Source organism: Stigmatopora argus, chromosome 24 (genome assembly GCF_051989625.1).
Source record: "Stigmatopora argus isolate UIUO_Sarg chromosome 24, RoL_Sarg_1.0, whole genome shotgun sequence".
NCBI classification, from domain to species: domain Eukaryota; kingdom Metazoa; phylum Chordata; class Actinopteri; order Syngnathiformes; family Syngnathidae; genus Stigmatopora; species Stigmatopora argus.
The window spans coordinates 2,022,870-2,048,700 of NC_135410.1; the positions used below are offsets into that span (position 1 = coordinate 2,022,870).

The 25,831-nt window shown below is 42.8% G+C and overlaps 1 protein-coding gene and 1 long non-coding RNA gene across 15 annotated transcripts in view; one reads left to right on the forward strand and one right to left on the reverse strand.

The window, feature by feature from the left end:
* adcy1a (adenylate cyclase 1a) overlaps positions 1–2,402 on the reverse strand; it is a 151,915-nt gene extending 149,513 nt beyond the window's left edge. For 2 of the 14 annotated variants that reach the window (XR_013298440.1, XM_077594574.1), the window contains exon 1: positions 1,505–2,400. Coding sequence is in view for 11 of the 14 variants with exons in the window: in XM_077594574.1 (XP_077450700.1) it covers positions 1,505–2,104 (600 nt within the window). In the remaining 3 variants the exon portion in view is untranslated. Of the gene's footprint in view, positions 1–1,504 lie in introns of all 14 variants that reach the window. The other 12 variants (XR_013298441.1, XR_013298442.1, XM_077594570.1 and 9 more) reach the window with 9 other exon arrangements.
* Positions 1,467–25,831, forward strand: part of LOC144069317 (uncharacterized) — a 37,682-nt gene continuing 13,317 nt past the window's right edge. Inside the window, exons 1-2 of the long non-coding RNA XR_013298443.1 lie at positions 1,467–1,792; positions 22,864–22,951. This is a non-coding gene — a long non-coding RNA (uncharacterized LOC144069317). The remainder of the gene's footprint in view (positions 1,793–22,863; positions 22,952–25,831) is intronic.

Consider the following 25,831-nt stretch of genomic DNA (forward strand, 5'->3'; position numbering starts at 1 on the left):
CCAGTAGACTTTGGCAAAGTAACATTTACTATTTGTTGGTTATTTTCTGTTTTGCAGGAAGAAAACAACCAATACTGGATGGATTCCTAACTTCATTATTATATTGACCTTAATAATGTGCTTTTGATTCATTAAGTACAGTGGTACCTCGACACACGAGCACCCCGACAAACGAGCATTTCGAGATACGATTAAAATTTCTAGCAAATAATTATCTCTCGATACGAGAAAAATTCCGAGGTACGGGAAAGCCAGGTGGCCAAGACATGAGATGCTGTTTATCATTGTAGCGTCTTTTTTGCCGCATCTCTTTCGTATATAACAGATATCTACGAGCACTGGGCGGAGCGTTGCAATTTTTTCAGTGTTTTTTTTCCGTCACTCAGCGCGATCGCTAATACGAGGAGTATATATTACTTCTCGTTGGCTGCTCAAAAGAAAAACAGGGGCACTGGCTCTCTCCCGCAACTCCCTCGTGTAATGTCTCTGGTCGCAACTCCCTCTTTGTAATGTCTCTGCGAGCACTGGGCGGAGCGTTGCATTTTTTCAGTGTTTTTTACCCCCCTTAGCCTGTTAGCTCCCGTTGGCGGAGCGATCGCTAATTCAAGACTACTTCTCGTTGGCACATGGTCGTGCGTTATCCTATTGTGAGGACATTTGTGTGCATCATTTTCGGAATATTTTGAAGGGAATACAACAGCAAACAGCGATAGTGAAAGTGAGGGTGGAGGCGGGGCAAAGCGCCAACCCGGCCAGGAGAAGGTATAAAAATGTAAAACAAAATTAGAATTAAGTTTAGTGTAAGCTTAGATCAAACTTATTTTTGAGTGTGTCTGCATCATAATCCAAGTTCATTTAAATTTGTTTGTAATATTACGATTCACCGGTGCAAAAAGTCTCCCCTGCTAAACCCCTACCCCCAAATCAACCAACCCCCCCCCCCCCCCCCCCTCTATGTCCCTCTCTCTACCCTCTGCGAAATCGGTCAAATTTTAGGTTTATTAAAAACATTTTAGTAAGATTAAACCACTAGTTTTGTGTTACTTTGTTGATAGATGGCGATTAGAAGAAATACAACATTTTTTTCCAATCCAATATCCTGTTTTTGGTGTTTTTTCAGAGGGTTGGAACAAATTAATTTGTTTATAGTTCATTTCAATGGGAAACGTTCATTCGAGTTACGAGAATATCGACATATGAGCTGAGTCCCGGAACGAATTAAGCTGGTATCCCGAGGTACCACTGTATCTCAGAAATACCACGCTCGATTTTTCTTAAGATTTTCCCTTCAAAGTAACACATTTGTATTCCCTATTAAATTCATGGATATGGAGGTTATATGCAAGAAATTGTAAAATTCAATGATCTTAAGGCAATCTTGAATGTGCGGCTTATACGCGGGGTGTCTTAGATGCGAGTAAAATACGGTATACTGTAGAAGTGAATGCAAAATAGCGCACGTAGATTGGTGGGCGGTTGTGTGGGCGACAGGTGGAGCACGTACCGGTCTCCACAGTTCTTGTGTCTTCCTGGTGATCGACGTCGAGATGACAATAAAGTGGGACGCAGCCAGCATGACGCCGAATAGCACGGCCAGCAGAGTCCGCACTGGTAGCAGCATGTAAGCCACCAGGGTGACCAGCATGAGCTGCCACACGCCTTGCTCGGGTGCCGGGGCGCCCTCCGCCTCCGACGTGCTCAGGGCCAGCGGGAACGGGCAGCAGAGCAGCGCGAAGGTGAAGCTGAAGAGCAAAGCGAGCTTGGCAGTTTGCTGCAGCTGCGTCACTTGCAGGTATTTGACATTAGTGACGATAAAAAGCGAGAGGAAAATCACACAGTGCACAGGGTTGGAGCCCTTGGAGAGGGTAAGACGCGGATTGGAGAACAGCTCCGCAAGGAACAGCGATGACGCGGCGACAATGAGAACCCCGAGCGCTTTCAAGGTGGCCGTCTGTTCCAGCTTCAGGTTGTAGTTCTGGAAGAGAGATTCCAGTTCCTGGCTGTTGAACTCGTCCTCGCACACGATGGCGTCCAATGGTGCACAGGCCGGGCACTGACTCTTTCTCCGCCGGGTTTTGACTCTTTGCAATGGTATATCGTCCATAATGGGGCCATTCACGAAGCGGGTATGGCGCACGACGCTTCAACTTTCTGGGAGCATTTGATAACCCCCCCACTCTCCACCCCACTCCATGGGTCCGTCGAAAGTGTGAGGGGGAGGGGGCTGCCTTATCCACAGGTTGACGATAGTTGATGTGTCGTCAGAAAAGTCTCTCTCACACGCCCCCCTCTCTCTGACGCTGTCAGGAATTATAATTATAATCGTTTTCCCCCATTATTATGATAGACTATATATATGTAGCATTTTTCAGGAAAAGCTGATTTCCTATTCAGTAACGCTGTGCCGAGTGAATGAAGACAGCAGCAATGCAGCGCCGGTGGGTGATTTCCCCATCAGTGTCTGCAGTCACATCACAGATGTAGTTCCCGGCTAAAATGCGGCAGTTGCACCAAGCATAAAAAGAAGTTGGTATTTTCTGTGCTTCTTCTCCACACGTTATATCAGCGTTCAAGTGTAGTATATCTCTCATCTCATTTTCTGAACCACTTTATCCTCACTAGGGTCTCAGGGGGTGCTGGATCTTCTATCCCAGCTGACTTCGGGCCAGAATTGGTGGCCAGCCAATCGCAGGGCACAAGGAGACAAACAATCGTTAACGCTCACACTCATACCTAAGGGGAATGTAGAGTGTTCAATCAGCCTACCATGCATGTCTTTAGAATGTGGCAGTAAACCGGAGTACCCGGAGAAAACCCACGCAGGCCCGGGGAGAACATGCAAACTCTACAAAGGTGGACCAACCTGGATTTGAACCCCGGTCCCCCACTGTGAGTCCGACGCGCTAACCGCTAATCAACCGGGCCGCCCCAAGTGTAGTAGATAATATATAAAAACAACCAAAAGTATTCAGGTTTAAAAATAGCTTCCAACCAAATTAGGGAATGCTTTGGTTTGGAGCAGTGGTGTCCAAACTAAGGCGTGGGGCCAATCTGTGGCCTTGCTTTTATTTGTTCCCAGCAAATTATGAAAATATCTTTCAATATAGCTCGCGCAAAAAGTTACATTTTATTACAATTCTCATCTATGCTTCAACACTAGATGGATACTTTAACTGCCCCTCATTATAAGCTCAGGGCTCAAATTTTTACAAAATGTTTAAATAAACGTAGGATTCTGTAGAATTTCAGTTAATGGAGAACTCTAACTCTTCATCCTCATTAGTGTTGCGGGGGGTGCTGAAGCCTATCCCAGCTGACTTCGGGCCAGAGGCAGGGGACACCCTGAATTGGTGGCCAGCCGATCGCAGGGCACAAGGAGACGGACAACCATGCACACTCACAACCATACCTAGGGGCAATTTAGAGTGTCCAATCAGCCTACCATGCATGTTTTTAGAATGTGGGAGGAAACAGGAGTACCCGGAGGAAACCCACGCAGGCCCGGGGAGAACATGCAAACTCCACACAGGTGGACGTGAGTTGGATTTTTTATGTTATTTTTTTTATTTGGGACGTTTTCCATTGTGTGACCTGTCCATGTGATTACATACCCATCAGTTTCACCAGCTGTGTCACTCCTGCTCACTGCCCTCGTTTGACCCAGGTATTTCTAATTGTCTCGTCAACCGATGTCTGTCTATTTAAACCCTGTGTCCTTGTCACCCCTCTGCTTTTACCTGTCCTGTTATGCTATGTCCAGTCCTGTTTATGCCTGTTTCGATTCTGCTTGTTCACGTCCACTGCTCCCCTTGCCCCCGTATTTCCCACCGTAAGTTTGGATTCGTTATTTTCATTGTGTCTCTGTTACTTTATGAACCATGATTTGTTTTACTTAAGATTTTATTTTGTAAACAAGTTTACGTTATTAAAGAATACATCACTCCCCGTGTCTCCCTGTTTCCCTGCACTTGGGTCCATCCTCTCTTTTCACGCCTGTACGCGTCACCTTCATCTCATCTCATCTCATCTCAGCCAATCGCAGGGCACAAGGAGACGGACAACCATGCACACTCACACCCATACCTAGGGGCAATTTAGAGTGTCCAATCAGCCTACCATGCATCTTTTTGGAAATTTGGGAGGAAACCGGATTACCCGGAGGAAACCCACACAGGCCCGGGGAGAACATGCTGCCTCACCTTCATGACAATCTTAATCTGCTCCAAGTGATGTGGTATTTTAAACCAAAGTGTGGTAATTTTAAGGAAAGCCAGAAGCCTTCCACTTCAGAAAGAGGATGGGATGCTCTGATTTTGGGAATGAACATTGCACACTAACACAAGGCTTTTCCCCGCTGCCTTTAATGATGGCGCATTTGTTGGCGTAGCTTAAACTTTACCTGACGACAACGGAAACAGGTTTGCTCAGTGTATGTTTGTCACACATCTATACAGCAGAAGTACAAAGCACATCAGTTCAATTTATCCAACTAAATTTGTGTATTGAAATTGGTACTCGGTGACAGGCATTCATTCCACTTCCTCACTCAGGGCTGTATGTGACACAATCCCCATCCAAAAAGCTAATTTTGACTACTAGTACTACTACTAAACGGCTTTTAGGAATACAGAATGCCAAATAGCCAATCAAAACTAGAAACTACAGTAATACCTTGAGATACGAGGTTAATACATTCCGGGACTGAGCTCGTATGTCGATTTACTCGTATTTCAAATCAACATTTCCCATAGAAATGAAGGAATATCCGATAGATCAGGTCAATTAACACATTTGTACTCCTATTAAATCCATGAATATGGAGGTGAAAATTATGAATTAGGGGCCGTCTTATACAAGGGAAATAGTAAAATTCAACGATTTTAAGGCAATTTTGGATTGGATAACTTTATTCATCCCGTATTCGGGAAATTTCGTTGTCACAGTAGCAAGAGGGTGAGGATGCAAGAATCGGAAAGGCATTTTAGACATAAATAGATAGGTAATAAGTAAGTTAATGAATAAATACATGAATAAATATATAAATAAATAACCGTGTTGGTTAGCACATATATACATACATACATATAAATGTACATGCATGCATACGGTAGGTCTTAACACTCAGCCATTTTTTTGTTAAAGCGCCTGACAGCTGATGGAAGGAAGGGTCTGCGGAAGCGCTCCTTCCTGCAATGAGGGTGCCGCAGTCTATTGCTAAAGGAGCTTCGGAGGGACTCCACAGACTCATGCAGGGGGTGGGAGGTGCTGTCCATGATGGACATAATCCTGGTCAGCATCCTCCGCTCTCCCACTTCCTCTATAGAGTCCAAAGGACAGCCCAGAAGAGAGCTGGCCCTCCTGACCAGCTTATTCAGCCTGTTCCTGTCCCTCTCCGTGCTCCCGCATCCCCAACAGAGCACTGCATAAAACACTGTAGATGCCACCACAGTGTCGTAGAAAGTCCTCAGCAGTGTCCTGCACACTCCAAAGGACCGTAGACTCCTCAGTAGGTAGAGGCGGCTCTGGCCCCTTTTATACAGGGCATCTATGTTTGTGGACCAGTCTAGTTTGTTGTTGAGGTGAACACCCAGGTACTTAAAATCCTCCACGATTTCAATGTCTGTACCCTGGATGTTCACCTGAGTGGTCTGTTGAGGATTCCTCCGAAAATCAATGACCATTTCCTTTGTCTTAATGGTGTTGATGTAGAGGTGGTTTTGCCTACACCAGTCAACAAAGGCTGTGATGACTCCCCTGTACTCTAGGTCGTTCCCGTCCGTCACTCGTCCAACAATAGCGGTGTCGTCAGAGAACTTCTGGAGGTGGCAGGTGTCTGTATTATGTTTAAAGTCCGATGTGTAGAGGGAGAAGAGGAGTGGAGAGAGCACTGTGCCTTGTGGGGCCCCCGTGCTGCAAGCTACCACATCAGACGTACAGTCCTGGAGTCTCACATATTGTGGTCTGTCAGTGAGGAAGTCGATGATCCCTGCGGCTAGGTGGTTCCTTACTCCAGCCTCTTCCAGTTTCCCTCTCAGTAGGACCGGCTGAATGGTGTTGAATTTTAAGGGTATGGCTTATCCGTGGAGGCAGCTAATATGTGACAAAATATGGTAATTATTATTTTGGGGTAACATTGGAAGCCTTGCACACATTACCTGGAATTGAGTAATTTCTTCCTGAGAAAATACATTTTGCACGAGCTTAGTCATGGAACGGATTAACTTTTTAACCAGATCAACTTTCTCTTCCACAGTGCGTTGAAAGGACTCATGAAAGGATATTTTGTGATTTAATAATTTACTGAATGTGTAAGCACAGAGTGGTTAGCGTCCTCACAGTGGGGGACCTGGGTTCAAATCCAGGTCGGTCCACCTGTGTGGAGTTTGCATCTTCACCCCGGGCCCTGCATGGGTTTTTTCTGAGTGCTCCGGTTTCCTCCCACATTCCAAAGACATGCATGGTAGGCTGATTGGACACTCTAAATTGCCCCTAGATATGTGTGAGCCTGGATGGTTGTTTGTCTCCTTGCGCCCTGCAATTGGCTGGCCACCAATTCAGCGTGTCCCCCGCCTCTGGCCCGAAGTCGGCTGGGATAGGCTCCAGCACCTCCCGCGACCCTAGTGAGGATAAAGCGGTTCAAAAAATGAGATGAGATGAGGTGTAAGCATATAATGCGCATATAAAGATAAACAACGCCCAATTTATTTCTGCCTCTCAAAGTAAGTGACAGCTGTAGATATTTGAACCATCATCCTCTGCTCAGGATGCCTGACAGTCCGCTATTGCCATGGCAACAGAAGCAGTAAGAGTCGCAGTTATGCCTTATGTGTGGCTGACATGTTTCCCGATCTAACATGGTGGCTTGGTATCTGTTTTTCTTTCCCTGTCTTGCCTCCTCATTGACTCTTTTTCAGGTTTAAGCCAGTGTGCCACAGCCTCTTGTGTCCTCATAACTGCATTCAGTTCTACTCATTCATTCCTTCCTTCCTCCATCCCTCCCGCCTTCCCTCCCAAACTCCCTCCCTCCCATCTCTCCCTCCCTCCCAAAAACCGATCTGCTGCCCCAAACCCTCCCTCGCTCCCAAAACCCTAAATCTCCCTCCGTCAAAAAACGCAAATACCCTCGCTCCCACCCTCCCAAAGCCCTCCCTCCCACGAGGACAACAAGAACACGGACAACCATGCACACTCACACCCATACCTAGGAGCAGTTTAGCCTGTCCAATCACCCTACCATGCATGTTTTTGGAATATGGGAGGAAACCAGAGTACCCGGAAGAAAACCACGTAAGCCGGGGAGAAGATGCAAACTCCACACAGATGGACATGACCTGGATTTGAACCCAGGACCCCAGAGCTGTGAGGCCGACGCACTAACCCCTTGCGTCACTGGGCCGCCCTAGTGGGACTTTAGTAAATGCAAATATATATATATATATATATATATATACATATATATATATATATATATATATATATATATATATACATATATATATATATATATATATATATATATATATATATATATATATATATATATATATATATACATACATATATATATATATGTATATGTATATATATTGTTAAATTCAACATCTTTAAGGCAATTTTAAGGGTACGGCTTATACGTGCAGGCTGCTTATACGATAGGGGAGACCGTGCTTTGCGATTTTTCGATTATCGCACCCATGACTGGTCTACATTAACTGCAATATTCGAGGAATTACTGAATATGGCCAAACAAAAATATATAGGGTGAGTGAGTGGTTAGCGCAGCCACCTCAGAGTTTTGGGTTCGAGGGTTCAATCCCAGGTGGATCCTCATTATGTGCCGTTTGCAGCGTCTCCCCTTCCTTCCTGGTGCCCATAATTGGCTAGGATAGGCTCCAGCACCCCATCCACACCATATATATAGGGGGTAGTCAGAGTGGAAAAATGTTGTTTCAAAAATGTCACCATAATGAGGGGCAACAGAAAAAAAGTCTGTCAGTGCAGGGATGGAAAGGGCAAATTTTTCACAGGTCCCTAATTTTTTACTGACACTTCTGTTTGTGTGTGTGTGTATGTTTGCAAACATGGGTGTGTGCGTGTTTGTGTGTTGCACCTCAATTTTCAATGTGCGTGGGAGTGTTATTTAGAGATATTTTTAGTTTTACGTGTCAGCTCTTCTCGTCACCTTTAGAAGGAAAACTGAAAAAAAGACTTCCACAGCAATGAAAAATCATTCAACGGCACACACATGGACACCCACCCTAATACAGATTTGGAATTCAGAATAGAGTTATTTTAAAACTGTTAAAGATTTGTACTTCCTACTTTCTGACACAATTTAACCCATGTGTCGACATCCTTCCAAGTCAGATTCACATTGCACGATTAACCACCGAACCAAAATCAAGACACCTTAAAAATTTCACAACAACCTTCCACTAAACACCAGATAATACACAGCTTGGACACAATCCACATTCGGAGGCCCTGATTACATGGATGTCCCAACTCTAATAGGGAGGGGTAGATTACACAATTGTGACGTCACACTTTTCAAACCATGTTCACAATCTCATCATTATGTATAGTCAAAACAGAAGGCACAAGGACTCCGAGACGCATCTGCACATCTCCTTTTGAATAAGGATAAACAAAACATGATTCATTGGTGACAAGAAATCAAATGATGTCGAATTTTTCTCTAAAGCCTTGATTTTCAATTCATTTCTGTTGCGCCAAAGAAGAATTAAACATTTTGGGACTCCCCCCAAAATTTTACTTTTATAAAAAATTCTAGGTAACTCCCTGAGCAAACTCTGACTGTGCGCACGACTGCTATCCACCGAGTGAAAATGTAATTCATTCATTTTCTGGCCGGCAGGGCACAAGGAGATGGACTACCATTCACACTCACACTCATACCTAAGGGCAATTTAGAGTGTCCAATCAACCTACCGTGCATGGTTTTGGAATGTGGGAGGAAACCGGAGTACCTGGAGAAAACCCACGTAGGCCCGGGGAGAACATGCAAACTCCACACAGGTGGACAGACCTCGATTTGAACACAGGACTCTAGAGCTGTGAGGCTGACATGCTAACCACTCAGCCTTGACACCTGCGTAATGTGTATCTCATGCTATTATTGAAACCAGAGACTTAGTGAACACTAGACAGCTAAGCTACAGACACACTTCCTGGTTGTACTGCTTACGTGACTTCCTTTTTTGAATTTGGCTACGTGCAGGCAACACCCTTTAGGAATGTGCTATCCAGCAGACGGTCCTTTCGACATACATTATCTCAGAAATACCACGCATGATGATTTTTTTGAAGAATTTCCCTTTAATGTAATACTTTTGTACTCCCTACTAAAACCATGAATATGGAGGTAAAAATTGTGAATGAGGAGGCGTCTTATATGAGAGAAATTGTCAAAATCAACAATTTTAAGGCAATTTTAAGGGTACAGTTTATACGAGGAGGCAGCTAACAGGCGAGAAAATACGGTATTTACATAATTATATATGTAAATGCAGTGGTGGACCGTGCATTTCATACCTACGCCTTCAGTGGTGCTGTGTGCGAATCAATCCAACGCTCAATAAGTATTTTTTTGCCAAAAAACCTTTGATACAGCAATAGCTGCGACACATATAAAAAATAATCAATAATAACCTAAAAAAAGTAAATATTATTTAGGAAAATAGACATATTTTACTCACCAAAAATTATTTTTATTTATACACAAAATCCATCCACCTTTCTTTTCTCAGGAAGATTTCAATTACTCTGTGGTACAGATTACACGTGCTTTTCAGGTCCATCAAGAAGTTCTTTTCTATCGCCATCAAAGTTAATGCTGACAGTCGAGTATGTCCTGTTGTATTTCTGGCATAAGTTTTGATTCTGTTTCGGGCTGAAAATGTCCGTTCGACAGAAGCAGTGGACACGGGGATGGTCACGGTCAAACCCACTAATGTGTACAGCTGGGAGTGGGAGATTTTCCTGTAAAATCATCCGTGGCATACATTACAATCAGTTCTGTTCTTAGCCGAGGCAGAAAAAAAAGTGTACCGTGGCTCTGCGTTAAGATGGAGGAGCCTGCATGTGGGAAAGTTTTCTGGTATTCCCGAAACTTCTGCGGGTCGAGGAGAGAGAGAAACATCAGTCTTTGTGTTCTTGAAATCTGGTCCGCGTCTGGCAAATAATATTGTCCAGAATCCTGTCGTGGAGTTGGTGGTAGTGCGCGCGAGAATCTTGCACTTGACCTCTTCGTGCGCTTGGAGCACACCCGCACTGCGTTCAGGGGCCTCGTAGATTTCCTCATATCGGCTCCTCTCACGCTCAACTGTGTGACAAAACTCCTTTACTCTTGCAGGACAAAACTGTATATCCAGTTTGTTGTTCTTTAGTATTGAAAAAAAGCATGTCTGAATGCTCAAAAATGCCATTAAATATGTGAAGCAAAAAACAAAATTCAAAATCATCCAGATGTGCTTTAAATCCATCAGCACACCGCACAGAATCATTCACCATCACAGAGAAAAGCAGTACTTTTATTCCCTTTCTCATCTCTTCCTCCATCACTTCAGCAATAGCAGTGATCAGGTTGTTTTGTATTTTGCCCGACATGCCACTAAACACTTTATTAGTGGACAGGTGGTAATGTAAATATGTTTTTCTCTCAGCAATGAGAGAAAGAAGTTCCACATAAGTTCCTTTGTTTGGAGATGCAGCGCTTTCATCATGTCCCCGAAATGAAAGTTTACAGAGTCTATCAAACTTTTAAAGATTCCCCTATTTTTCTTAACCTTTTCGTTGTGCCGCTCCATTTCCCTGCGCCCTTGCTCGCTGAACTGTAACTTCACTCGGGTTTCCTAAAAAGTTTTGGAGAGCACCGTTGCTTGTAAGTGTCCGGCAGTGCGTTGCTGTCTTGTTGCTGCTTTGGTTAAGCAAATTTGCAAATCCAGTGTTGCTCCAAACACCATGTCGATCGTTGGCAAATAACAAGCACTCCCAGCAATACAATTTGCATTGTTCCTCGGAGCCCGTGAGCCAGGAGTAGCGCTCGTAGTTAGCGAACTGAAAGTGGCGGACACACCCTTTTCCCGGCTGTAACAGGCTTGCTAGCTTCGGAGTTGACCGCCCTTTCTTAATGATGTCAATTTTTTCTGGAAAAGTGCATCTGGAAAATGGCTTTGTGAGCAAATCTGCAACCAAATCTATTTGTTTTCCTCTGTCGGCCATTGTGGGTGGAGTTTGCAATCTCTGGCTGGCGGTACCCGGTCGTTTCGTCGACTGACGTTTGGTCGACGGATACTCAGCCCCCGGACGTTTGGTCGAACGGACGTATCGTCGACGGACAGTTCGCCGAACGGACGTTTCGTCGGCCGGACGTATCGTCGAACGGACGATTGGTTGACGGATTCGTCACCGGACAGGACGTCGAACGTCGATCATGGATGTGCGTGAGAACAGAGATGTGCCTTTGAATTCTTCCATCCAGAAAAAATGTAACCGATCAACAGTCACCATTGTAGGTGGAACCTTTACGGAGCCAGTGCTGTTTAGGACTGCTATGAGTATCAAACAAAGCCAAGGGTGCATAGGACACTCAGTAACTCAAGAGGGCTGTTAGCTAGAACACATAGTATTTTGAACGTCTGAATCCATATAAAATGACAATATCTCACTGTGACGTTGCTGTTTGCTGAGCCAAATGAATGAAACGTCAGCTAAATCTATCAAGGAATAATGGATGAATGTTAGCCCATAAAAATCCATAAATTAGCCCCTCAATAAAGACGCGAGGTTCAAAGTGGGGAAACAAATCATGGCCCCAAAAATTACATGAATAAGATGTATGAGTGACACCAATTATTTGTAGTACCTTAATTTCACATTTATCCAAGTCTGGATTTGCTGTAGTACATTACCTTTAATTGGCTGACCTACGTTATCTTAACACATCTTTTTGTACTACCCTTTCTGTGACATTAGTTCACTGGTTTCATTATTTCCACATGAAGAGTAGCAGGGGGCCAGATTGTTCATTGCAGGAGCAAGGCATGGACATAATCACAAATACTCATTATCAACAAGTGCTCAGTTTGTGTTCCCTGGCAGTTTACGGCTTCACAATGCAAATATCAACACAGTGGCATGAATTACTGCACACTGTTTGTAGATTATTATTTTATTATTATTATTATTAGCATTGTTATTATTATTTAAATGCTATTAACTAAAGGTTAATTATGAAAACGTGATTAAATTGTTTTCATCACTTTACAACACCAGTAAAATACTCACGATGAAACAACTATCAGGCCACACTTCGATCAGAAGCAAAAGAGCATGAAACTTAGTATAGTAGGGATACACAGTGTCCAGGTGGCAGCGCCACTTAATTTTAAGTCTTGCGCATAGCCCTTCTGTTCTCCTATTTTCTCTTCTTTTCCATGTTATAGATGTGCTGAAATTTACTTCTCTGCTTTAAATGACTGTGTGATGAGCATAATCAATTATTTGGTGTGGAACTTTGCTAGGGAAAAAAGCGCTTTACATGAATCTATGTTGTGTCATCAGTTTTTTTGTCACTTCATTGGCAAACTTATGATTGCAGCATTATCGCTACCGTATTTACTCGCATATAAGCTCCCCACGCATATAAGCCGCACCCTTAAAATTGCCTTAAAATGGTTGAATTTTACAATTTCTTGCGTATAAGCCGCCCCCCTGATTCTCAATTTTCACCTCCATATTCCTGGTTTTAATAGGGAGTACAAATGTCTTACTTTGAAGGGAAAATCTTAAGACAATTCATCACAAGTGGTATTTATTAACTTACTTATTACCTATCTATTTATGTCTAAAATGCCTTTCCTATTTCTGCATCCTCAGTTATCCAATCCAATCCAATCCAATTTCTCAGATACTGTATGAACCAAAAGCACATTATTAGGATCAAATCAATATCATAAGGAAATTAATATGCCTGTCTTTGTAAATGCAATAAAATCAAATTATTCAATTTGAAAAAAGAAATCAGTCTATCTTGATGAGAACCTGATGCTTTCTAATTACAGAAATTACAATTTTCTTACCAGAGGTTTAAGATGATGTGACAGACATTGCTTCTAATGTCAAAATATCTCAATTCTTTCGATGGTTCATAATACTCCAATAGTTGTCACTTTCGAGCAAGAAATAAAACAAAAAAAATCAAAGTAGAATTTTGTTTTATTTCAAAATCAAGGCCACTCGCATCTGGTCAGTCTGAGCACGTTTGACTAGGTTTAGACGGCAGCACCGTAGGTGTCTAGGTAAGATGGCTGTGCCCCGAGCGAGCAGTGACGGGTATGTGAGTTTTTTCACGCTTTATGCAAGATACGTACGATTATCTGTTTATCTTTTCTCTATTTTGTAATAAATGACTATCGGCTGCATTCGCATGGGTCATGACATCACGGCGCCTTTGTGTCATGACGTCATCATGTCATGGCATCCTCAGCTTGCAGTTTCGTGCATGTCGTGTTTTATGCGCATATAAGCCGTACCCTGGATTCAGTCATAATTTTTTTGCCCAACAAGAGCGGCTTATATGCGAGTAAACACGGTACCTGCTCTTCTAGACTATGGGAGATGGATGCAATCAAAATGTATTGCTTCATTAATTTTCTGTACCACTGATCCTTACAAGGGTTGCGGGCATGCTGGAGACTATTCCAGCCAAGTTTGGGCACCAGGCGGGGCGACGCTGAATTGTTGGCTAGCCAATGGCAGGGCACAGGGAGACGGACACACTCACTCATACCTAGGGGCAATTTAGAATGGAAAACCGGAAAACCCACACAAACCCAAAGAGAACATGCAAATTCCACACAGAAAGGTCAAAACCCCTGGGGATCAAAGTCCAACTCATAACAGTGAGGCTGATATGCTAACCACTCTTCCATCCAGCCGCATCAATCAAAATTAATCCATTCATCTTCCATACCGGTCGCCAGTCATCTGTAGGGACACAGAGAGACAAACGACCGTCCGCACTCACAATCATCACCAGCGGGAATCGAGCCCGCGTATTTAGAGGCATTAGGAAGTAGAGGTACCACTGTACTTTTAAATTATCAACCAGAAGTTGTTGATTGTGTTAATCAGACATTCACTTTTGTTTATTTTCACCATTACATCTCTCAATTTGCCTGTTGTTTTGCTCATCATCGTCACCTAATCTGGATGTAAGCATATAACTGGCTTTCATACTGTGCAGTATACTGTCATATTACAATTTAATCTTAATAGAGGTGTTGTCATGTTCCGTCTTGTGATATTATGTAAAGTTAAGTAATGTTGTGACTTTTGCTTGTGATGTTCCGACTTCAATCTCGTAAATTACAATTTTAATCTTGTGATGTTATGACGTCATTCTTGTCATATTACGACTTTAATCTCAAAGGCCTTTTTTCCCACTCTTTCATTGCGCACCAATAATTCTCTATTGTACTTTACAAGCTTTGCAGTGGTGATTCAGATGATGTTGTCTTCTGTCCCACGTTAGTATTTGTAAAGAGAGAGTTTGCGCAAGTTGTGTGTGAATTACACTTGCAATACTGTACATGCATTACAAAACAACAATAAATGAAACACAACTGAATGCCCAAAAGCCAGGTGATCACAAGTGTGGTCCCATTAACAATACAAACCAAAGAGAAATTGGGTATCTTTAAGACAAAGTTATAATAACTTCAGCATAGATGATATTATTCTTATTTATGACGTTGGTCAGTTATCATTTTCATTTCTTGTGAGGTGAACTTTTGCAGCGCAGCTGGAGTCGGGAGAAACATTTGTAGTACATCCATACAAAAACATTTCTTGGTGCAAATTGACAGGAAATACAATTGGCAAGTCGAGCTGCAGAAGAATTATGAAATATTAAGATAACTAGGTATTAGTAGTCTTGTTTAGCTCAGCCTCATAGTTTCGATTTGACACCAATGGACTTTCGATGAAAGGTGGACAGAAATGGCCGCAAATTCCAACTGTTCTATCCACAACTTGGCAGTAAGAATACTAAATGTACTATCTTACTCAAAACGCACCTGACAGCTCAATTACATCATATGTTCCTTCCCAGAACCTGTGCTCCCTACTACATGTGTCTTTTGGTGACACAGAGCCAAGAAAAAAGTTGTCAGGTTTGCGAGTGTTCTCTAATTGATGTCGAATACTCAGAAATGAGTTAGAAATTAAACCAGGACTGTAATAACTTTGCAGGTTATATAACTGTTAATATATCCATAACAGCAATAGACGGCGGAGCTCGGATTAACACACGTGTAGCCCTTTATTGCAAACCTCCAACAACACACACACACACAAACCGGACACACAACACTACTACGTCCGGGTTACGCTGTGCCACCCCACGGCTCCAGGTGGCGTGGTTAAACACACTCCCACAACCCGAGGCAAACATCATTATCAATATATTACACTCCTCCCCCTTTAACTATGAAGTTCCTATTTAGACTTAGCACTCAACTCCAACAATTATCTTTGCCTCATTAACTTTTTATAATTGTATTTCTCAACTTGTAACTAAATTATTACTGCTAACACAACCATTAGACTCAATATTCCAGTCTTTGACATTCCAATCTCAGGAACTCTTTTCACATTTTTGTATGAACAGGAACTCTTTTATTTTAGGAACGACGTTCCTCACAACTGCCCGATCACAAATTCAGTCGCTTCGGAGGTGCTCTATCTCTCACTGGGTACCTGCGCCCACACACCTCTGGGGAACTGACTGCTCGGTTGTCAGGTGTAACTGTCTTGTCACAGGCCACTGAGCCTGGCGAAGATGTTACATGTGTCTCTTCAGGTGAGTACGGGCTACCACCTACTGCTCCAGGTGTGCCTTTCCCCCCCACATCTGCGTGAACCACCACAGGGTACTTGTTTGTGATGTCCAGCTGCTCATCCGGAAGCTCCAATGTCTCTGGTCTGGACGGTTGGTTGTACAGCAGATGATCAATGTGGATCGAGCGTCGGCTCACACCATTCCACACCAGGTAGGTGACTGGTCCGAGTCTCTTTTCCACTGTTCCTTTTGTCCACCTCTCTTTCCCTCCACGGAAATTCCAGATCAGAACTGAGTCACCCTCAGACAGATGTCTCAGCTTGGAGGTGGTTCTATCATGATAGTGTTTCTGCTTCTCTTGTTTTGCTTCCACCACTCGAGCGAGATCTGGTTTCAGTAAGCTGAACCTGGTCCTGATTTGACGTTTTAAAAACAGTTCCGCTGGTGCACATCCTGTAACAGTGTGCGGTGTACTCCTGTATGCTATCAGGAAGTTAGCTAGCCTGTGCTGCATAGTTATTGTGACCTTTTGTTTCTTCTCATCGAGTACTTGTTTCAGCAGTGATGCTTTCACTGTCTGAATTGCTCGCTCTGCCGCTCCATTGGAAGCGGGATGGTAAGCTGGTACCAAAGTTTGTTTTATTCCTGTTAGAATAATGATTCAAACCTTTTATATCATTATTAGTAATATTTAATTAAAAAAGGAAAAACATCTCTCAACATTTCTGGTTACACTTGCAAGGAAAATGCGCTGTGACGTCGTCTTAGCCCCCAGTGCATTCTAAATTCTAGTAACTGAATCATTGTATTTAATCGCGACATTCGAAAAACATGTTCATGTAATCAGTACAATAACACCTTCTGGTTTGGAAAAACAACAGTCTTAGAATGAAATGGTGTGACATCTCCCCAAAACAATGGTACATAATATTTTCATTATAAGGTAAACAAAGCATTCATAAGTAAACCAAGCAGGATTATAATGTCAACAAAGCAGTATTATAATGTCAACAAAGCCGTATTTTCAAATCTGCTGGTGAAGCCCCGACATAACAGTCTCATTTGGTCCTGCTGGGAAAAGGTGTCCGTCTCTTTTCCCTTGCCCTTGAGGAGAGAACTGCGCAGGAAAGAGTCCATCCCATGACTTGATTTATAGCTTTACTACTTATTGAAAAATGCTTACAACACATATAGAATATTACCTAATAATTCTAACATTCCCTCCTTTTACTATATGTTTGTTATTCATTTTATGACAAATTCAAAATAACAGGGATATCACCGTTGGCTGTTTTAATTTTACCCGCTTAGGCTCTACTCGTTCGGCAGGTCTGAAAAACAGAAAATAAGATCATTTTCGTCCAATCCATCCTCGTAATTACCATGCTCCTGGAATTCACTGTTAGTGTCAGCACGTCTCAGTAGGGGATATAATTCATGCAATTTGGAATTTGTAGGGGCAATCGCAGTGGTTATAAGTCGGCTTATCAAAGATCTTAAGCAGGGAATAATACAACACCCACACAATGTCAAAATCGTAGCAAAAAGGGCTACGGAAACTGCAACGGATTGAGCCAAATTCCGATATTCTCCAAACATATCCCGCCACCAGCGCTGCCAGACGGATTCACTGACTCCAGAATGCTTCTTCATATTGCGGTTGAGGGTCTGCAGGCCATCAATGGCGTCGGTGAGGGACCCCTCGGGTGACGTGTTGTTCGGTATGTAAGTGCAACACTCATCTCCGAACATTGCACACACGCCCCCTTTCTCCGCGAGCAGCATATCAACTGCTATGCGATTCTGGAACGTCATTAGGCTGGTGGCTGCTAGTTGTTCCTTTATCGCCACAAATCCCTGTTCAGTATAATTTCCAAGTTTTTGGACATTGTAATGCAGGTAATTTATCCGATCAACATTTTTGTTTGGAGTAATTAAAAGAAAAATAGACTCCCAACCTGCTGCGATCTGATTAACCAACTTATACTCATCTGGGACTCCCCGGGGGACGCCAATCGCATCAATGTAGGTCGGATCCTCCTCTCTCCATGCCGATCGCCGCCGTCGCGAGGGGCCCGCCATCATACCAGATTTCTGTGCAGCCAATTGTATCTCCTCTACTGTAGATGGAAAAACAGACACTGGTAATAACAGTGAGACCAAGGCACAAAGTCCTGCGGCATTTTTGCAGGAGTCGTATAATTTGTTTTGGCCGCACCACCACCATAGGTCAGAACGTGGTATCAGGGGTGCAGTCTGTTTTAGGACGTGGGCACACCACGTCACATTTATCGCTCCCAGTGCCGGACCGTGCCCTGTGAGGACTAAACAGGTAAAATGATTAAACGCGACATGTGTTGAAAAGTTAGGCTTGTCCTTCGCTGTCGTTGTAACTGGGTAGACATTATTCCATTTCATACATTTTGGGCTTACATCTTCTTTTGCCATTATTCACTACACAATGGGAATTGGATGACGAGGCAAATTTAGCTGACTACATGAGAAAATCTTTAGAAAAACGCACCGAACTTAAGTTACCAGAGGGAGATGGTTCTTCTCAACAGGAAACGGACGGAGCGAAGGTGGTTCCTGGAGACTGGGTGCTGATACGCAGTATAAAAAAGAAACATTGGAGTGACGCAAAGTGGGAGGGGCCATACCAAGTGTTGCTGACCACGCCAACAGCCATCAAGGTCGCTGGTTCGTATCCGGCTCGAAGGACCAAAATGTTAGAATAATGATTCAAACCTTTTATATCATTATTAGTAATATTTAATTAAAAAAGGAAAAACATCTCTCAACATTTCTGGTTACACTTGCAAGGAAAATGCGCTGTGACGTCGTCTTAGCCCCCAGTGCATTCTAAATTCTAGTAACTGAATCATTGTATTTAATCGCGACATTCGAAAAACATGTTCATGTAATCAGTACAATAACACCTTCTGGTTTGGAAAAACAACAGTCTCAGAATGAAATGGTGTGACATCTCCCCAAAACAATGGTACATAATATTTTCATTATAAGGTAAACAAAGCATTCATAAGTAAACCAAGCAGGATTATAATGTCAACAAAGCAGTATTATAATGTCAACAAAGCCGTATTTTCAAATCTGCTGGTGAAGCCCCGACATAACAGTCTCATTTGGTCCTGCTGGGAAAAGGTGTCCGTCTCTTTTCCCTTGCCCTTGAGGAGAGAACTGCGCAGGAAAGAGTCCATCCCATGACTTGATTTATAGCTTTACTACTTATTGAAAAATGCTTACAACACATATAGAATGTTGCTCAGCAGGAATGTCTTGTACTCCTGCGAAGTGAATTGAGGTCCGTTGTCAGAAACAATCTCCTCAGGAAGCCCGTAGGAAGAAAAAATATTCCGCAACACCTCAATCATTTTGGCTGCTGTGGTTGTTGCCATGGCGATGACCTCCAGCCATTTTGAATGACTGTCCACTAGTACTAAAAAGTGGTGTTGGTCTTTCTCTGCAAAGTCAATATGTATTCTCTGCCAAACTCTAGTCGGCCATTTCCAGACGTGTAGAGGTGCGGTTGCAGGTAGTTTCCTCACACTCTGACAGGCGTCACATTGTTGTACTGTATGTTCTATGTCACTGTCCAACTGCGGCCACCACAAATAGCTCCTGGCCAAGGCCTTCATCCTGCACCCTCCCGGGTGTCCTAGGTGAAGATCATGCAGTAGTCGCTCTCGGTGTGCTGGTGGAATGATAACTCGAATTCCCCACAATATGCAGCCTTGTTCCACCGACAGTTCATTTTTCCTGAAAAAGTATGGTTTCAGTCTCTCGTCCTTGTTTTGACTTGGCCATCCAGACCGAGTCAGCTCCAGTACTTTGCATAGGACTGGGTCCTTGAGAGTGCTCTGTGCAATCTCTGTAGCTTGCACGGGAAGCTCATCTACTACTGAGAAATAGAAGATGCTGTTTTCCTCCGCGGTGTTATCCTTCCCCTTCCCGGGCAGTCTAGATAACGCATGTGCGTTGGCATTTTCTGCTGACGTTCTGTACTCTATACTGTAGTCACTTCCTCCGTCTTCATCTTCCTCTCCAAAGTCGTTGTCTTGGTCATCACTACCAAAGTCATCTGCTGAATCATTTTTGGTTTTGGGGAGTTTTTCCTCGGAGTCCTCACTTTCATCCTGTGAATCCTTGGAGCGCTTGTGCTTTTGCTCACGGGGTACTGCACGCACTTTCTTGGGCTTTGAGTCACCATACTCCTCATCTGCATCGTTACCGCCCCTCGCTGGTATAACTGAGAAGATGCGTGCCCAGTCCAGTTTGAAGTTTTTGAGCCAGTTACGGCCAAGTAGGGCTGGTCTGTCACCTTTTACGATCACTAATGGTAGCTCCCCACCCAGGGTTCCATATTTTACCTTGGCCGTCACTTGTCCCATCAAAGGAATGTTCTCTCCGGAAAAAGTTGACAGCTGCACTTTACTTACTTCCAAAGGCAGATGAGAGAGATGCTTCTTATACACAATTTCCGAAACCAGTGTTACAGCCACTCCTGTGTCCAGTTGCATCTCGAGAGGAGTTCCTTCTAATATGACCTGTACTGTCATTTCCTTCCTCCAATTCCCGACAGCATTTGTGGGATACACGGCATTCAAGCGATATGACTCCCACCGTTCATCATCCGCATTTCCTGTTGTCTCATTTTTATTTCTTACATACTGTGTGTGTCCTTGCCAATTTTTAGTTTTACACATCCTTGCTATGTGTCCTACTTTTGAACACTTGTAACATGTCTCTCCTTTATACCTGCATTCATGAGCGGCGTGGTTGCTTAGTCCACATCTGTAACAGGGTTGGTGATTTTCTCTTCTCTGTGGTCTGAATTTTCCACTTGTGGTTTTACTTTTCCAATCGCTGGTGGCTGGTTGGTATTTCCACGCACTTTTGCTTGTCTTTTCCTGGTCAATCTTATTTAATGTGGCAGGTTCTTCCATTTTGCTAGCGAACTCCAACGTATTCTTTGATGCCATTTCCATGGACAACGACAGTTCACATGTTTTTTTAAATGTTAGATCTTGCTCCGTGAGTAATCTTCTCTGAATAGCTTCCACTCTCAATCCACAAACAAATCTGTCTCTCATTGCTTCGTCCAAATGGAGACCAAATTCGCAGTGGCTGGATAGCTGCTTCAACGCCACAATATAATCCGACACAGACTCATTCTCTCTCTGATTCCTCTTTTGAAACTTGAATCGCTCCGCGATCACCAGCGGTTTCGGGTTGTAATGAGATGCTAATCTTCCACTTAGCACCTCATATGAGAGGCTACTAGGCTTCTCTGGTATGCAAAGGCCCTTCAACAGTCCGTAGGCCTCTGCACCTATTATAGACAGGAACACGTTGTTTTTTTTACCTTCCTCCACTTCGTTGATGATCATCCATTGCTCAAAACGTTCCAAGTAAGATTCAAAATCTTCTTTAACTGCCTCGTATTCGCCGAGATTTCCCAGGAATCTGGCCATGATGCAGCGCCGCCGTTAGCTTAGCACGCTTGCTAATGCTAGTCTGCAAAGTCACGTTACCTCCTTGTAACGCCTTAATCTCCTCGTCCGAAACTTTTAATCCCTACCGCTGGAAAGGGATCCCATCCTCGTCGCCACTGTAATAACTTTGCAGGTTATATAACTGTTAATATATCCATAACAGCAATAGACGGCGGAGCTCGGATTAACACACGTGTAGCCCTTTATTGCAAACCTCCAACAACACACACACACACACAAACCGGACACACAACACTACTACGTCCGGGTTACGCTGTGCCACCCCACGGCTCCAGGTGGCGTGGTTAAACACACTCCCACAACCCGAGGCAAACATCATTATCAATATATTACAAGGACCTCAATAAAAACATTTAAACCTCACCTTAGTGTTTCATTCCAAAGGCTTGAGTCACAATTTTTTTAAAATGAATAACTGTGGTGATTTATCCTGCTTTACATGTTTTAACAACGAAAATGCAGTAAACAAGAATAGTGTAAAATATTTAGTGTACTTCTTGCACAAATGGTGATAATGGGTCCAAGTGCTTTCTCGAACACTGAAAATGTTTGAATATGCCTGTCACTTCATAACTTCTTGATCTGCTTAAACTCTATTTGGTAAGCGATCATTCATATTGTATAGTCTCTTAATTTACCACCACATCCCCTGTTCTAGTCATGTGTGCTGATCAATAAAGATTTATTGCTTTTAATTCTTGCAGCTGGAGATGGAGGAGAAACCACAGGATGAGGGCATTACATTTAAAGTGGGGGCTCTAAATGTAAACTGTAGCACGAATAGCTTATCGGGTCTATAAATAGAGTGAAGGCGCAAGATAGTGAGCAGGAAAGAGAGAGATAGAATGAGAAAGCTTTGCTTATGGTCAGGGATTAGTGCTTCCCTGGAGGATTTTCCCTCCAAAAATCTAATCTGGGGTGATTGGAAAGAGCACCAGCTTCAGTCATCTTAATTCTGTTAAACCCTGCCCATCATGGATTTGAGTGTGTGGTGTGTGTGTTGTGTTTGTGTGTGTTGTGTTTGTATGTGTTGTGTTGTGTTTGTGTGTGTTGTGTTTGTGTTTGTGTGTGTTGTATTTGTGTGTGTTATGTGTGTTGTATTTGTGTGTACTGTGTTTGTGTGTGTTAAGTGTGTGTGTGTGTGGTGTGTGTGGGGGGGGAGGTAATCATGTGTTTCTTTATGCCACGATTAAACAGAAATGAAGCTTTTGGCTTTGTGTTTGGCTGGTCAAAAGTGAGAGATACTCAAATAAATCCATTGCCTTTCTGACAGAGGAACCTACTTGATTGTGTCACTCGTTGGAAATAAAAAGTATATATACCCCTGTTCAAAGGCCAGTGTTTCAAAGCCTTTTTCAGAATGTGTGACCTATAATAAACAGCAACAAAATTGATGTACAGTATTTTTCTATTTATTTGGAAATAAGTCTCATCTCATCTTCTGAACCGCTTTATCCTCATTAGGGTCGCGGGCGGTGCTGGAGCTCAGGCGACTCCGGGCCAGAGGCGGGGGATACCCTGAAACGGTGGTCAGCCGATCGCAGAGCACAAGGTGACGGACAACCATGCACTCACACCCATACCTAGAAACTGGAGTACCCGGAGGAAACCCACGCAGGCCTGGACGAAAGTTTACATACACTTGTGAAGAACATAATGTCATGGCTCTCTTGCGTTTCCAGTTATTTCTACAACTCAGATTTTTCTCTGATAGAGTGATTGGAACATATACTTCTTTGTCACAAAAATCTAGTGGCGGTCGGTGCATTTTCTCATAGCACCTTCAACGTATCAATCCAACCCTCAAAAACTATTTTATGGCTATAAAACCTCTACTGCAGCTAGAGCTGCGACACATAAAAAATAATCAATAAATCAATGCACAAAAATGGGGTAAATCCACTTCCTAGCAGCAGTTCATGATTAAATACAAATACTGGAGCTTTTCAGACATTAAAACCAGGCCAGGGTGCGATTTTCCCGGGAAAAGACAGCGATGAACGTCAATGGCGTACGGGCAAACATTGCCCGAAAATGGGGTAAAATCCAGCCGAAAACAGCATTTATTGATAAAATACAAATACTGAAGCTTTTTAGACATCAGAACCGGGCCCGGAGTATCATTTCCCCGGTAAAAAGACAGCAATGAACGTCGATACGTCCATACGTGAAATGAAAAAAATGCACTAAAATTAGGTAAAATCCACTTACTAGCAGCATTTATTGATTGAATACAAATACTGGAGCTTTTGAGGCATTACAACCAGGCCAGGGGGGGTGATTTCCTCGCGAAAAGACAGCGATGGACGTCAATGGCAAAACGGCAAAAATTAAACTGGGGTAAAATCCACATCCTAGCAGCATTTAGTGATTAAATACAAACACTGGAGCTTAAATAAAACACTGGAGCTTTTCAGAAATCAGAACCGGGCCCACAATTGAAATATTATTTAGGAATATAGCCATATTATACTCACCAAAAATTATTTTTAACTGTACACAATATCCATCCTACTTTCTTTATTCCTTCTTTTCTATCGCCATCGAAGCTAATGATGAAAGTTGAGCCTGTCCTGTCATATTTCCGGCATAGTCCGTCTTGAAAATGGCTTTAAATAAACACAACAATATATTTGTTTTTGCAGCTAAGTTAGCGCAATGAAAGTGGCGCACACACCATTTTCCCGGCTGTAACAGGTTTTGCTAGCTTCGGAGTTGACCGCCCTTTCTTAATGATGTCCATTTTTTTCTGGAAAAGTCCGTCTGGAAAATAGCTTTGTGAACAAATCTGCAACCAAATCTGTAAGCCATTGTGGGTGGAGTTTGCGATCTCTGGCTGCCTCCACATCCAGGCTTTGGCCCGCCTACTAGCCAATCATAGTTGGTTAAAGCAATGAAGTAAGCCAGCAAAATGCTAACGCCTATGATAAATCATTGTGGGGTTGCCAACTCGAAATCTGATTGGTTAAAAGCCACAGTCTTGTTTAATGCAGCAGACCCCGCAGAACTTATTGTGAAGGCTTTGAGGCAGATCTGATCTGGCAACAAATAACGGCTCAAATGTGATTGGTTAAATGCTTCAATATGAAAACACACATCTGGAAGCAGTGCAACCAGGGGGGAAAGCAATGAAAGGAAGCTAACAGACCATTTGGAATAATAAGTATTGATGGACAAAATATAATATGATTCAGATATTTCTTAGGCCAGCAGAGAAGGCCTTGAAGGCCCTGACGGCCCGCCACTGCAAAAATCATTCATGAAGTTTGGTTCTTTTATGACTTTATTATGGGTTAACAGAAAAAGTGATCAAATCTGAATTCAGCACGAATTAGCAATTTTGGTGACTTAGAAAGTTGTCAGTGAAATGAGCTTCATAGCATGGCCTCTTAACTTCTCGTGAGTGATTATGAGTGACTACAGCTGGTGACTTCTCTGAGGCCATTTAAATAGGGCTCATTGGATGCAAACGCCCACAAACCCTACAATGGGAAAGTCAAAGGAGCTCAGCATGGATCTGAAAAAGCGAATCCTTGACTTGAACAAATCAGCAAAGTCACTTGGAGCCATTTCAAGGCAGCTGCAGGTCCCAAGAGCAACAGCGCAAACAATTGTTTGTAAAAAGAAGTATCAGTTGTAGAAATACCTGGAAACTCAAGAGAGCCATAACATTATGTTCTTCACAAGTGTATGTAACCTTTTGATCACAACTGTATGTAAATATGTAAAGGCACGATATAACTAGCACCTGTGACAGGCTGTTTATGCTAGCCAAGGCTGCCAGCACCGCACTTCCAATCCTGATCAGAGCCATGATTGAATCATGATACAAAATCCAAACAATGCTTGAGTGAACTTGACGTCTTCCTTCCCCCTGAGAATGTGCAAGGCTATAGTATCATGAGTCTAAGCCAATAAGCTTGTGAGATTGAATTTCGTGGGTGGGGCATCTGCTTTCCACTTGTGAACATAAGAGTGTCAGTTCAAATTTTGAAATTTTTATAAATATTTTTTTCATTTGATGAAATTATCACAGAAGGTACACCCGAGAAAGCACTAAAATGAAAAACAGACATTGACATGAGAAATTATACCAGTCTGATACTCATAAAATGTTCCAGCAAATAGCCTTGGACAGAATTCTGTCTTCATTATGTGTTGTTGAGTATGTTTACTATGTAAACTTTACATTAATGATAAATGTTGAGGTTTGGTGTATAAAGATAAACGGAACTTTCACACACCTATCTTCAACCAAAGCAATTTCTATCAGGGGTCAACAACAAATAATTGGAAGAAAACTATTGCAATACATTTCCATAAATATATTTTCAGTTGAGCTTTTGCAATATGAATATATTTATTTTTATGCAAAAAAAAGATAAATTATTGGTCGCCGAACCAAAATTATTTGCAGGAATTTTCCTCAGCC